The sequence below is a fragment of the Impatiens glandulifera genome, chromosome 2, assembly GCF_907164915.1.
Source record: "Impatiens glandulifera chromosome 2, dImpGla2.1, whole genome shotgun sequence".
Taxonomy (NCBI): Eukaryota; Viridiplantae; Streptophyta; class Magnoliopsida; order Ericales; family Balsaminaceae; genus Impatiens; species Impatiens glandulifera.
In genome coordinates this window covers 22,143,979-22,158,051 of record NC_061863.1, presented here as the reverse complement: position 1 = coordinate 22,158,051, position 14,073 = coordinate 22,143,979, and the positions used below count along the sequence as shown (strand labels likewise).

The 14,073-nt window shown below is 29.4% G+C and overlaps 2 protein-coding genes across 3 annotated transcripts; both read right to left on the bottom strand.

Annotated features, from left to right (window-relative positions):
- Positions 1–358: 358 nt before the first annotated feature.
- Positions 359–3,737, bottom strand: LOC124928143 (dihydroceramide fatty acyl 2-hydroxylase FAH1-like). Of its 2 annotated transcripts, none has more exons than XM_047468673.1 (8): positions 3,550–3,737; positions 3,436–3,474; positions 2,962–3,044; positions 2,177–2,269; positions 1,874–2,070; positions 1,682–1,787; positions 1,108–1,254; positions 359–730 (listed from the first exon to the last, which is right to left on the bottom strand). In XM_047468673.1, the coding sequence occupies exons 3-8, from the start codon at positions 3,010–3,012 to the stop codon at positions 611–613; spliced, it is 714 nt and encodes a 237-aa protein (XP_047324629.1). In that variant the 5' UTR covers positions 3,013–3,044; positions 3,436–3,474; positions 3,550–3,737; the 3' UTR covers positions 359–610. The 2 variants fall into 2 exon arrangements, with proteins under 2 accessions (XP_047324629.1, XP_047324628.1); XM_047468672.1 differs by having other exon boundaries at positions 3,565–3,737.
- Positions 3,738–8,103: 4,366 nt separating this feature from the next.
- Positions 8,104–11,425, bottom strand: LOC124925732 (reticulocalbin-2-like). The gene is made up of 6 exons (XM_047465809.1): positions 10,781–11,425; positions 10,282–10,384; positions 10,141–10,206; positions 9,464–9,646; positions 8,994–9,090; positions 8,104–8,455 (listed from the first exon to the last, which is right to left on the bottom strand). Exons 1-6 carry the CDS (start codon positions 11,340–11,342, stop codon positions 8,330–8,332), a joined length of 1,137 nt encoding a protein of 378 aa, XP_047321765.1. The 5' UTR covers positions 11,343–11,425; the 3' UTR covers positions 8,104–8,329.
- Positions 11,426–14,073: the final 2,648 nt, after the last annotated feature.

The window sequence follows — 14,073 nt, the reverse complement described above, 5'->3', positions numbered from 1 at the left end:
ACTTTAAACAGTTAAAAAGGTGTTAGGTTTAAAAAAAACCTAAAATGAACCTAAAAGTTACTTAATTCACTACTTTCTTGCAACAGCAAGCCTGACGCTTAATATCAACTTATATATGAAATCTTACTAAACATAAACAAAATCATTTTTGAAGTGTTTCTCTATTTTCTAAAATGAAGCTTCTAAATAAGTTAATATTATTATAATTTAAAAAAAGACAAATTAGAAACACTTCATTGCATAAAGTAAACAAATTTCACCTCAATAAAGCTGTCATTTCTCAAGAGATAATTCATTTCCAGATGGGCTCAGAGTTACATTCAGAAATGAAATAAAAATCTCAAAAACATTATGAAAAAAGAACCAAACCCTAACTAGCATGCTCACTAATAAAGAATAAACAATCATCTTCCACATAACCAGGACTCCATAATAAATAAATAGTTTCATTGTGAATTAAACTCGATTTCCACATTAAATGGGAGAGACCTAAACAAATGAATAAATACCCGAGTCATCCCATTGCTACAGACACAATTTACAAGACTAACAATTAACAACAATCGTGAAGGAATGAGTTAAAGAAATATGAGTCGTTCAACAATGTAGCTTACAAGCTCTTTTTAGCCGCTTTTGATTTAGGCAGCGTTCCAAAAACCTTGTCCCATAAAGAGGAAGTAATACCAAAACCCTTGTCCTGAATCCGGAAATGGTGGTTCAAGTGGTACTTCTGCCAAACATACACAAATTGCTAAATTTCATTAACACGTCACAAGATTTTTCCAAATATGGGGAGGAGAAAGCAAGAATTTAATTTGTAACACTTTTCAATTAAAAAGATGAATTTGATTATGGAATTTGATCAGGTGAATACAGATTGAAGGGCAACAGCATTCTAGTGTTAATAAGAAGTAAGATATCAAATTGTTTAACTCTATTAAATTGCTATAAATCTTACTTAATTTCATTTGGGTATATTTTGGACCTTAAAGAACCCTTAATATGTCAGTATGAAGAATTCTTAAGTCTGCATTGTTTAACGTTTTTATCTATTGACAAATGAATATCTAAATTTAGGCCCATATAAAAGAATGATTCAGATGGTACCTTCATAGATCGAGGTACTTCACTTGTCGGTTGTCCATGATGCAAATAGTAATGAGTAACATCATACATTACATAGCCAAGTAAACCGCCTCCAAACAATGCAGGACATGTTGATGGAGTAGAAATAAGTCTTGCAAAGTTCCAGAACTGTCACACAGACAGGGGAATTGTCAAAGGCAAGGAGGAAGAAGAGGGGAGGGGGATAACTAGGATAAATCAAAATTCCATAAAACAATGTTTAGTTAGAATATAATTAGCAAGTTTAATTACAATTACAATTTTTGGGACAGACTAGCACAACATCTCACCTCCATGACCTCACAATTCAATCAATGTGGTCTTATTAGGAATCAATTTTTTTGCTCTTAAATGGTCAGGTGTGAAGATTAGAACTCATAACCTTGTGGACACGAGTTCTTACACTCTACCAAACTCTTAATTTACGACTTAAAATATAAAATTGTAATTCAATTTCAATTGTTGTAGAAATAGAATTAAAATTCTACTTCTAATTTCAATCATATCAATCCAAACATAGTCTAAATATCATATACAAGGATGAAAATGTACTAACCGGTACCAAGAGAATAGCTGTAGCAGCAGGAGGAAAAACAAGTCGAAGTCCATCCATAGGGTGTTTATGATGACAACCATGAAGAAGATAATGTAAGGTATTTCCCCTGCTCATAAGAGAATCAATGAAATGAAAATCAAACACTAATACATAAAAACTGAGGATTTTAGTGGAAGAGAGAAAATGGCTAACCAATAGGTCTTTGTTTCGATGTGAAACAGGAATCTATGTAAAGTGTACTCCAACAGTGTCCATACAAAGATTCCAGAAACCATCAACAAGAATATTTGAGGGGCTGTGTAGCCCATCCACACTGACTTGGAGACAAACCAGCATACAACTGGCAGCCAAATAAGTGGAACAACCCACCAGTGTGTTAGGGTCAAAAACTGTTTCAAACAACAAAATCAAATACCCTCAGTGAAAATATTGATCTATGAAAAAGTTTAGTTTAGCATCAGTTATAGATTTCTAGAGGTGAATGAATGAGGTTACCTCTAAAATGTCATTTTCAAAAAATCGTGGACCTTCCTTGCTGACAATTGGTTGATGAACCCATTCCTGATATTCCTCTTCAAGATGCCCAACCTGACAAATACAGTTTGTTTTTAGTTAATTCAAAACAAAGTACATAATGAGCAAATAACTTGGAAAAACATTGATCAATACACCTTATATGGTTCTATTGTTTAAGAGCTTAATATAAAATAAGAAACAAAAGAAAAGCAGAAGGCAGTACTGCGATGCTGCCAAATAAGAGTAACTACATAACTCATGTTCCATATTTAAAAACAATAATAATGCTTATATGATATGAAATATTGCGAATTATTCCAATAAATGTGGAACAAAAAGAGGCAATAATCAAGAAACCTACAAAGGTTAAGACTAAAAATTGAAACACAAACTAAAAAGTCAAAATTGATTTGCATGTCCATATCGTCGTCCCAACTTCTTAGCATTTCTCTATAGTACTTCCGCATCTTTTGCCAATCCATTAAAGAACCTATCAATTCGTTTAAGTTAAATATTCACCACATTTAATCATAAAGGTTTCCAACTTTTCCACATAGTAAATGACTCAAACATTCTGACATCATTAAAAAAACATAAATGAGAAAGAGATAGATGTTTCCTATATGAAAATATTGGTTTTTGCTTATCATCATTTCACATAGAATGAATCTTTTCCATCCTATATGCTGCCAATCTACATGAACTAAGATGGAAGACAATATTTGATGATTAACCTATTAGTACAAAGTGATAAATATACTAACCTGGAAGACAAGTGGTTTGTTCAAATCAACTGTGAAGCTTTGAGCCACCATCTTGTTATCTTATAAACTGAAATTACCAGCTACTGGAATCCAGAAAGAAAAGACAACAAACAAATCAGCTATAAATTTGTTGCTTTGGTTCATTTTTTTCATCAGATAAAGCAGTGGTTTCCATTTGATAACTCTTACATACATAAACATAAAGAGAAAAAAACTTAAAAAATCAGAGGGATCTGTGTTCATGTTACTTTAATTGATTGTCACAGCCAGAAAATTTTAGGCTTGTTAACAAGCATTCTTACTTCACACACATACAAGCAGGAAAATAAAAAAGCTTAAATCCTTAAGATTTCAGCAAACCCATTAAATACACCATCCAAATCACCAAAATGGAATAAAAGATTAGACTTTTCTCATGTTGAAAACAGTCCCCGCCAAAATACGGAAAACATACAAAGGGGAAGATAAAATCACCTGTTGAAATTGCAAAATAATCAGTCGAAGAAGGGTGTCCTGATTTCAAGAAATGAAAATATTAGATCCAGAATAAGAAGAAGCAAACAAAGGCTAGGAATTGAATGAACCCACAAAAGAAATGGCTACCAATCTGAGATAATGCAGTCTCGATCTATAATGCAATTGTTTTTTTCTCACTCTACGCCATTGTCTTTGCCATTTCCGTTGTAAGGCAAGAACTTTCTCTCTCTATAAAAGAAAAAGTACTCAAACGAAGTATTTGGAGCTTTGTGAAGGAGAAATGATTAATGGTTAAGGAGAACGATAGGTCATTGCCATGATATCTGGGATAAATTAATGACCGTCCGATTAAGAAGAATATCTGAACAGTACATCCGCCGTTGATTCTTTATGCTGCCAGCCAGGCTTGCAATTCTCGATAACAACTCATATTATGTTGTGGGGTATTCCCTTTTTATCCCCGGCCCACTATCTCTATTTTGTATGATAAAACGGTTTGAATGAGTTTTTTTTTTAGATATTTTATTATGATTTGTTCCAATCAATTAAAAATGCCAAAATAAGAAATTGTTTGTAATTTATAATTAAAATATTATTGAAATAAATGAACGGTAGATAAAAAATATTTAAAATGTAGTAAAAAAAAATTTTTTATCAAAATTTTAATTTCTATATTAAAAAATATATTTATTTTAGGTTAATTTAAGTGACTAGATGGGTGTAAATATTTTTCACGAAAAATTCATTCTAATAGTTGGTGTCGATTTTTTAAAATTTTTATCAGTCGGTTTCGATGAAACATAGTTTAGTTTGATCCGTAATAATCCACCAAAGTACCTAGTGGTAAGAGTCGGTTTAAGAGTCCAAAAAGTCACGAGTTCGATTTTATCTGGAAGTACTTTGAGTTAAAACGGGGGCGTAGTTATCGGGTGGCATACTAGTTCTCCTTAATCCAAAAAATAATAATAATATCGGTTCGACCGATTAATCTTTTATCCCTCGACTAAAAAGACATTTATGAAAAAAGATATCAAAATATCGGTTCGACCGATTAATCTTTTATCCCTCGACTAAAAACACATTTATGAAAAAAGATATCAAAATATGTAGGTCGGTTAAATCGTCAGTTTTTTAATTGGTTTATAACTATTGTAATCGGTTTTTATTAGTTCAATTTAACTTTTTCGATTTTGCTTGTACCCATACTATAATCTATTTAAGTAATAAAAAGTAGTTTAATTTTCTACATATAAGACCTTTAAAGTTAATTGAGGTTATTAATATAGAAAAAATAAAAATATTTTTTATTTAATTTTCACTTTGAAAAAAAAGTGTATATAAAAAATAGCAAATAAGGGTTAATGCGGATAATTTGCTACTTTTAAAAATAATTTAGTACTTATCACATTATATTTTTTTGTAATATTGAATATAAAAATTATTTTATTCAAATAAACCACCTTTTATGTATCAAACAATTTTTTGTTAATTTTTTTCTCAAAATGTTATCCAAATAATCTAAGATCAAATCATTTATAATTATTTTGAGTTTGATTTTTTTTTTTAAAATAAAGGTTTAAATGAATGAAATATATTTTACTTAATTTAATTGATTCACATCACTTATTTCACAATTAAATTAAAACTATATCCAACAAGGACAATATTTATGATCATTAAACTTTCTTATAAGGCTGCTATAATTTATGTTAAACCAAGTAAAACATAATAATTTTTGGTCAAATTAATAAATTAAATTTAAAAAAATCAACTAAAAATAATTCCCTAGATCTCAAAAGAAAAACAAGACATAGACAATTCAACAACAGAATTAAACAGCTAGGAATTTCTTTGTTAAACCGTTAATTAGCTACCAGCAAACGGTTTCCAATAGACAATTAGGATTCCTTATTTGTTTGAATTCTTTGGTATTAATCTCAAATAATCATTATAATCTTACATTCACTCATTATTCAAATAATTGAAACTCATTATTCACATAATTGAAGTTATAAACCTAAATATTTTTATTTTTAAAATATATATTTAATGTTTTTTATTCAACTAACTTCATATTCAACTTTTCAACAATTTTAATTGAATAAGATTATTTAAAAATAATGATCAAATTATTCAAATTACTTGGCCCTTATCTACATTAAGGTTAAGGTGGGCTCAAGTCCACCGGAAAAAAAATATTAATAATTCTTAATTTAGTAATTTTTAATTTTTTTAATTTAATTTAATTTTTATAATTCTCAAAAATAAATAAAATTTAGATCTACTCATTTTATTTATAAATTTTCCAAAAGAATTCAAGTTTATCTTATTTTTTTTTTTTCAAACTCACCCCAAACTTTAAATTCGGAATTCAAAACCAAAATCAGAATAGTTCAACCAAACATAAAAAAACAACTTCACCCAAACGAGGCCATATTTATTAAAAAAAAATTGAGTGATCTCGAACAGGGAATGGGAATGGGGCTGAGCTGTAGTATAGGTGGATGTGGACCCGGAAATCAGATCAGATACTCTCAAATATCTTTCATCATTAAGATCCAAGGACTGGTTTGATGCATATTATAATCTTGAATAAATTGCAATTATGAAATAAGTTATACAGTAATTTTATAAAATATAATTAATATTTACCAAATAATTTAAACAAATAAGAAATATAAGATGAAGTTATTCGAATTGCAAATTATTCCTTTTAAGTTACAAAAATAAAATTATTCAATAAGCTCTTAATAAATGAAGCAATTCCATCTTTAAACAAGTGGCTTACAACATCATGTGCCACAACTCATTTACATGTGAAATTGACTTATAAATGATTTATGAATATCCAAATCAATTTGAAGGAGATCAAATGATATTAATAAATTTCTTTTAAAATACTTAGATTTGTGTGAATTATATTTAAGTGTTTATTCAAATAAGATAATATTTTAAAATATAATTAATTAAATATATTTCTTTATTATTAAACTCAACTTTTAGAAAGTGTATTTAAATGTTGTCCAATTACCATGAAATTTATACAATATTTTAGAATGATCAATTATTTTAAATATGGTCTTACTTTAAGATATGGGCTGTTTCAGAAAGAAGATTAAATATTTATAGAGGAGAAAGAACCACATGCGGGTTACAGAAGGATATAATAATATTATTATTATGAATGAATAAACTAATATATATTTAAAATTTAGTCTACCATAAGGGTATAATAATATTATTATTATTATTAAGAAGGAATAAAACTAATATATTTCTTTTTAATTTTGAAATATATATATATATATATATATATATATATATATATATATATATATATATATATATATATATATATATATATATATATATATATATATATATACCATTCTGTTTTAACTTGAAAATTAAATGATAATTATAATATATTTTACGGTTTTTATTCAAATTATTCTTTATAAGACCTTCTTTCTTTGTTTAATCGATAGACGAGGAGTACAAGACACGATGATATTTGTGTTATCTGCTCCAATTTCAACACGAATTGTTCCGATCTCACTTTGAATAGTAATAAAAATAATTAATTATATAATATTATCGTTGTATTTATTTATTCTCTATATTGTATACAAATTTTAAGTTTACTTCTTTATATTAATATAAATTTTCATTATATATATTATATATAAAAAGTTATATAATTTTATCATTATTTTTATTATTTTTCTAATATGGTATAAACAGTGACGGAACCAGGATTTCGAACTGGGGTGGACTTGAAAAAAATTTAGGGTGGGCTTAAAATAATAACGAGAAAATTTTGAAAAAAACAAGTATATAAAAGTAAAATTTTATAATTTTTTTAATAATTAGATAAAAAAATACAATGAATTGTAAATTAAGGGTAATTTCATATTTCTACCGAAAAAACAAAAATATATTTTTTTTTATTTATTTTTTTCGGACCCGAACCCCTATATAAATTCGTCCCTGGGTATAAATAGTCTCGCATCAAATTTTCAAAACAGAACAGTTAGTTAACATAGTAGTAAATCTTTGAACTAAAACAGACAGAATGGTAACTTTCAATTGTTATTCCTATAAGATTTTTTTTTCTTTTATTTTTTTACCCGAATTTATTCTTAGAGTTTCAAGAACTCCCATAATCATTCATAACCCTTCGTATAATTAAAGTACTGGAATTAAATTCTTTAATTTACCGGGCAAGATTTTGAGTTATCATGTTTCTTAAATTGATTCTCACTCCACAATTTGAAGGAATAGAACCCTATCCTGAAATATAAGTAATAATCAACTCAGCTATTAATAATAATAACTGAAAACTAAACTTAAAAAAATTTAACTTTGAAATTTTTTAACAGCAAACCCTGCTAGTTCAAGCCTTCGGTTACACAAGGAAAACAAATTACCCTGCTTCAGCCTCTATTTTCACATAAGTTAGAAATTTTCGAAAGTTAAATTTTCTGAAATTTGGCTTTCATTTTTTCATGTGTAACCACTGCAAGAGGCTGATGTGGACTGAAGCTAGGGTTTAGTTTTGGTCTTTAATAGTTTCCAAACAGAATCATTCGGATCCAACAAGAAGAAGAAAGAAAACTATATGTTTTCAAATGATGTATGCATTGTTATTGAATACAACTTCCATTTAAATTGAATGAAGCTTTTGATTAATTTTAACATCAAGCAGATTCAAAACCAAAATCAGAATAGTGGCATGAAATGGGTAAGTTCCTTAAAATGTTCTACAGACCTATCCATGAATGAATAATATAATGTTATCACAACAATATATTACTATTCTACCAGTCTAGTGCTATTCTTGTAAAAAATAATACATCATTTATGCGAAGAATAAAAATAATTATATTTATTAGCGGAATTCTTCATGGTACTGGTAATCGTCTTCATCTTCTTCACTGAAGATGGCACTATAGAACGCGTAAGGATTATCGATCATTTCTGTAAGAGACAGACGACCATCTTTATCTGAATCAGCCTGCAAAAGAAATTATACGAACTTTGAATTAGAACTCGTTACTGAGCGAGCACAGAAAAGATTGTACAATGGTTTTGATCCTTATCAAGATTAGAAACTGTTTCCATATTTGCAAACATTTTTGAATATAATCTGAATCAGGTATATATAAATCGATAGTAATATTCTAAAAATGTGTTGCACTAAGTTAAGAAACATCCCATTTTCAAATGTGATCCCATTGGAATCCCCATCCACACTAGAAATCTAAAAGAAATTGGTGTTTGACAACCCTACAGTTAGGGGTGATGCGATTCAATGGGCTCTATTTGAAACACTTTTTTTCTAAACATCTCTTATGAATCTAGATAGATCACGTTTAAAACAACACTTAATAAGAAACATATTCAAAGATGTACTTGCGGTTTCTCTTCTCCATCCTAAATTCAGATGCAGAAACAGAAAGTGTTTCCAAATAGGCTCAGGATTAAACAATTTCTAAGTCAATGACCTCTCCAATGATTTTATTGAAATAAGATGTTATTTAACCAAAATGTACCTGTGATATTATGTAATCTGCCTGCTGTTTTGAATAGTAACGCTCGGTAGGATGAAGTTTCCTAATGACTGGTAACAGTTCCATATCAGACAAGTATCTACATGAAATCATTAGAAATTTATGACAATTAAAACAAGGCATAAGTTCGTTCCATGTTTATAGAAAAAGAAAAAAGAGACAAGTTTATTTTTCTTTCTAAACATGCATCAACTACTCTTTTTGCTCCATGTACTTTTAAAAATGGCTCAAATAACTTCACACCACAATTATTTGTTAGTTCCGTTAAATTCTTAAATCATCTCCACACAAATTTTGCAGTTCCTTAATCTCAATCCTTGTCTAAAATGCTTATGACGATGGGAAGTAATTTGAGCAATTTTTATAAGTTCAAGAAGCAACTCGAGAATTTTATACAAATTCATGAAACAGAAATGAACTTTAACTGCTCCCCAATAAACATATAAACATACCCATCTCCATCTTTGTCAAGCTGTGCAAACAACTTTCTAGCAGCGGATTTTCTGCCATCATCAATTTCTACAGAAGAATTGTGTTCCTCCACAACCTCCTCGTCATAATTTCTCAACATATCAAATAGCCCATGGAAAAATTCTTCAAAACTCGCTTTCCCATCTTTATCAGTATCTCTTTCCCTACATAATCAAATCAATCAAGATGCAAAACATGATTTGTCACGGACATTTTTGCTGCCAAGACTATCAGAAAAATTCATTTTTTTCATTATGTGGTAGACAATAGTATTAATAAATGAATTGGTTGTTTCTATTATGACACGAATGGTTAAGGTATTGACCTTTTGTACACCGAATACTCAAATGCATGGAGTTTAATCGATTAAACAAAATCTGTTTTGAATTTTTATTGACTGTTTGAAGTAAAATTACTAAATATGAAAACTACTACAAATTACATGTGTATTAAAAAATAACTATAAAATAGTATGTCTAAAAATTCAATCCAAGTACTTTCAATGAGAATTGAATGTAAGCCTAGACCGCATAAATCAGTTATTTCAAAAAATTTCATTGTTATTATGAAGTTAGAGTAGTTGACCAATATACATATTCACAGCAATAGCATAACTACCATTGTTCAATGATAACATAACACTTAGCAACAGCTTTACCTTATCTCTTCCTTGGACAACCATTGGAGTAGCTTTGGGTTATTGGTGTCAGACGGATGAAGAAAGCTGAAGATGACAATAAGAGAAATACTCACTTTAAATGGGGCAAAATCTAAAGAAAAGACAAAAAAAATAGCTTACTCATTAAACTCAGTTACATTCAGGAACCCATCTCCATTGGAATCCGAGGCATTGAAATGTCCCTCTTTCCACCAACCCATTTCGTTCCCAACAGAAGTATTGTCTTCAGGAAGGCAATACCATATTATTAGCATATGAAAGATAAGTAGAAAAAAATTAATAGCCTTGAATATAAGTATAATGCCTAGTTCAATCTTAGGCTTATCTGGATTTGAATCTAGATCTGAGATGGACTAAGTTGAGGTACACCCTTTACCAAACATAATCTCATCCAGATCCACGCCCTAATGAAGAAAATGGTGTTTTCAAATGAAACCTTAAATACCCAAATGGTCAAAAACCAATTTTTTCCCATTTGAGGGTGTAATTTAATACCCCGATTTCTAGAGCCTTGAGCTCATACAATGGCAAACTAAACATAATCTTCTTAATCACACCAAAATGGAATTACAAATCAACAGTTTTCAGCAAGTTATTGGAAAAGATGCAAGATTTAAACCTGAATTGTGAATCCAACTTGGAGGATCATACTCGGCAAAGGAGATGAGTCCGTCCTTATTCTTGTCATGAAGCTCCAAATCTCTCTGAGTTCGATGTAGAACTTCCTTCTCCGTATTCTTCAAAATCCACTCCGTCAGCTCATGTTCGGTAGTATATCCATCGGATGGATCGACATCTAGCTTAGGGAACAACAAGATCAACCTGTCGGTCACATTGAACCTCTCTTCATCATTCAGATAATCCTCCGCATTTATAAAATCATCCCATTCTGGTTGAGACTCATCTTGAGGAGATTGGTGCGTGATTTCAGGGTGGGAATGTTCAAATTGCTTAATTTCCCATTCTTTATCCTCTCTTCTCATCTCAATGTCGGAAACAAGTGGGTCGAACGGAACATGTTCGTGACGGCGCTTGTCACCTGTGCTGCCAACGAAGGAGAAATTGGAACGGAGCTTGAGGCGGCGGTGACGGCCTTGAGACGATTTATTTGGAGAATGGGAAATTAGGATCAGAAGGAGAATTGCTACTGCGATGTAGATGATGATAGATACTCTGCTCATTTCATCAAGGATATTGATAAACGGATCTACAAAGAGCAAATAGCAATAACGTCTCTAGTAGAGCGAGAGGAAGAAGAAGAAAAGAGAAAAGAAAGAAAGAAGAGATTTGACGATTTGGACTAAACAATTATCTCACTATATTGTTTTTTTTTTTTTTAAAAAGTATTATTATTTTTCCAAACAAATTTGTTAAAAGTTTATATAATACAAATATCTTAAATATTTAATAATTTAAAATGAATAATATTTTATTGATTTGAATAATTTTATGATAAATAGTAACAATTAATTTATTTGAGCTTCAAACTAGAGTTTATTTATTGTTTTATATAGAATTAAATATAAAATTAATTAAAAAAAAAAGGAATGACAGGGCATCCTCTGACATAGGGAGCGAAGCAACGAATTCGATGTGACCACATGACTGCCACGGCGGAAGAAAAAAAAAAGATTTTCTCGCTCATTGGACGAAAAATACTTGCTCATTGCGTTTCTTCTTTTCTATTTTATCTGCTCTTCTTTTGCTTTCACGTTGTTGTTCTCTTTCCGTTGATTGCTCTTTTGTTGCTCGCATTTTTCTTATTTTGTTCATGTTGCTCTCTACTAGTCACGTATATTTGTTTGTGTAGCCAAAATGGTAAGATTATAGTTTGCGTTCCATTAAATTTTTTCAAACTTCAAGCTTTACGTTTTATTTTTATTTATTTTGAAACTTTACGTTTATCTCTATTTTGATTATCAGGAATCACAGAAAAAATTGTTATGTTTACTGAATCGCGAAAAAAGTCGGCAAATAAGAGGTAACTCATTTAAAAGTGTATTTATGTAGTATTGTTTTAGGCAGTCCGATTGTAATTAGTTTATTAGCTTTTTTTAGGCAGATAAAACTAAAAAAATAATGTAGACAAACTGATTGTACATTTCTGCTCGATTTTCATCATGTAAAACACAATTTTATTAGTTTTTAAGGCAGATAAACTAAGAAATGGAATTGCTAACTAGGATGAATGCACTCACTAGGAAGTTTTAAAATGAATGGAAAGGTAATTTACTTTCATTAAGTGATTTATTGTTATAAGTGGACTAGTTGTAGTTGATTTTCATCATATAAAATGCAGTATTGCTTGAAAACTGAAATATTGCTTAAAAATTAATTATTTTCAACAAAATATCAGATAACACTAATTATACATTTAGATAAAACTATGTATACCTACATATAAAACTATATATATCTTCAGATAAAACTTAATCAGAACTGTAATAAAACTTACTGAAATGTTTTAAAATTAAAATATGATAACAAAATTGTTAAAATCATTTAGATTGTTTGGTTTAATGTTGAAGCACGTTTATGTTTTTGAATGCTAGAAAACTCAATTATATAAAATAAACTTTCATATAAAACTAAAATATTATTTGAAAACTGAATTTTTTTCAGCAAAAATGTCAGATAAAACTAATTATATTTTTAGATAAGATTATGTATACCTTCATATAAAACAATGCATAACTTAAGATAAAATTAGTTTATACATATAATGAAACTTCCTAAAGTGTTTTAAAATGAAAATAGGATAACAAAAGTTGTTAAAATCATTTAAAATACTTGGTTTAATATTGAAACATGACTTTTAATGCTAAAAAACTCAATTATATAAAAACAAATTTTCACACAAAACTGAAATATTGCTTGAAACTGAAATATTTTTAACAAAATATCAAATAAACTAATTATACTTTCAATAAAACTATGATTTAAATAAAGCTTACTTCAGACCTTCATGCAAAACTTTTAAAGCTTTTTTTTAACACTTTCTCTTATTTATTTGATTTAATTTGTAGAGTTCAACTAAAATAATACACGAAGAGAAGTAAATTAAGCAAACCCTCCACATCAATCAAGTAAGCTACACCATTGGAAATACTAACAACAACCGCTCATGAAGATTTATTGTGCATCCTTGTAAAAAATAAAGTTGTCTACAGAGAAAGCTACAACTACAATTTTTAAGACCCGAAACTCTCCAATGGGACGCATTTTGATATTATTGAACTTCTGAGTGGCGACCATGATTTTATTCTCTTTGGTTTGTTCATTGCCCTCATTGAGTTGAATGATTTTCTCCCATACTTCCTTGGCAGTAGTGCATGCTCTGAGTTTTGCAAAAGTATTTTTGTCTAGAATATCATATTTAGCATTTCTGGCCAAGTTGTCAAGGTTGTTCTTCCTTTTATCATCATTTGTCCACTCACATTTTTCCTTCTCAATCTTGATCGGGCCGTCAGTAATGACATACCACATGTCATCATCTAGCGAGGCCTAAAACACGTTCATACGTAGCGTCCAATCAATGAAGTCTTCACTTTGGAACACGGGGGGCTTGTTGAATGAAGACATGATGATATTCGAAAGCTTAAGAATAAAAACTGTCTGCTCTGATACCACTTATTGGGATCGGAATCAACGATAGAGACAAGTCTAACTATGTTGAATACTTACACACACTTCGTTTGATATTAACTCTATTAGAAGTTAATATATGTTTATATTCTTCACAAGTCGTCACAAACTCTTGAACATAGTTCAAGTACGGAAATGTTTGTTTCGACTTGAAGCAACACAACAGAATTAAGATAATGCGATAGAAAAGAATACAAGACACAAAAGATGTTTATGGATGTTCGGAGTAAAAGCTCTTACGTCACCCCTTATTCTCAACCTTGAGAA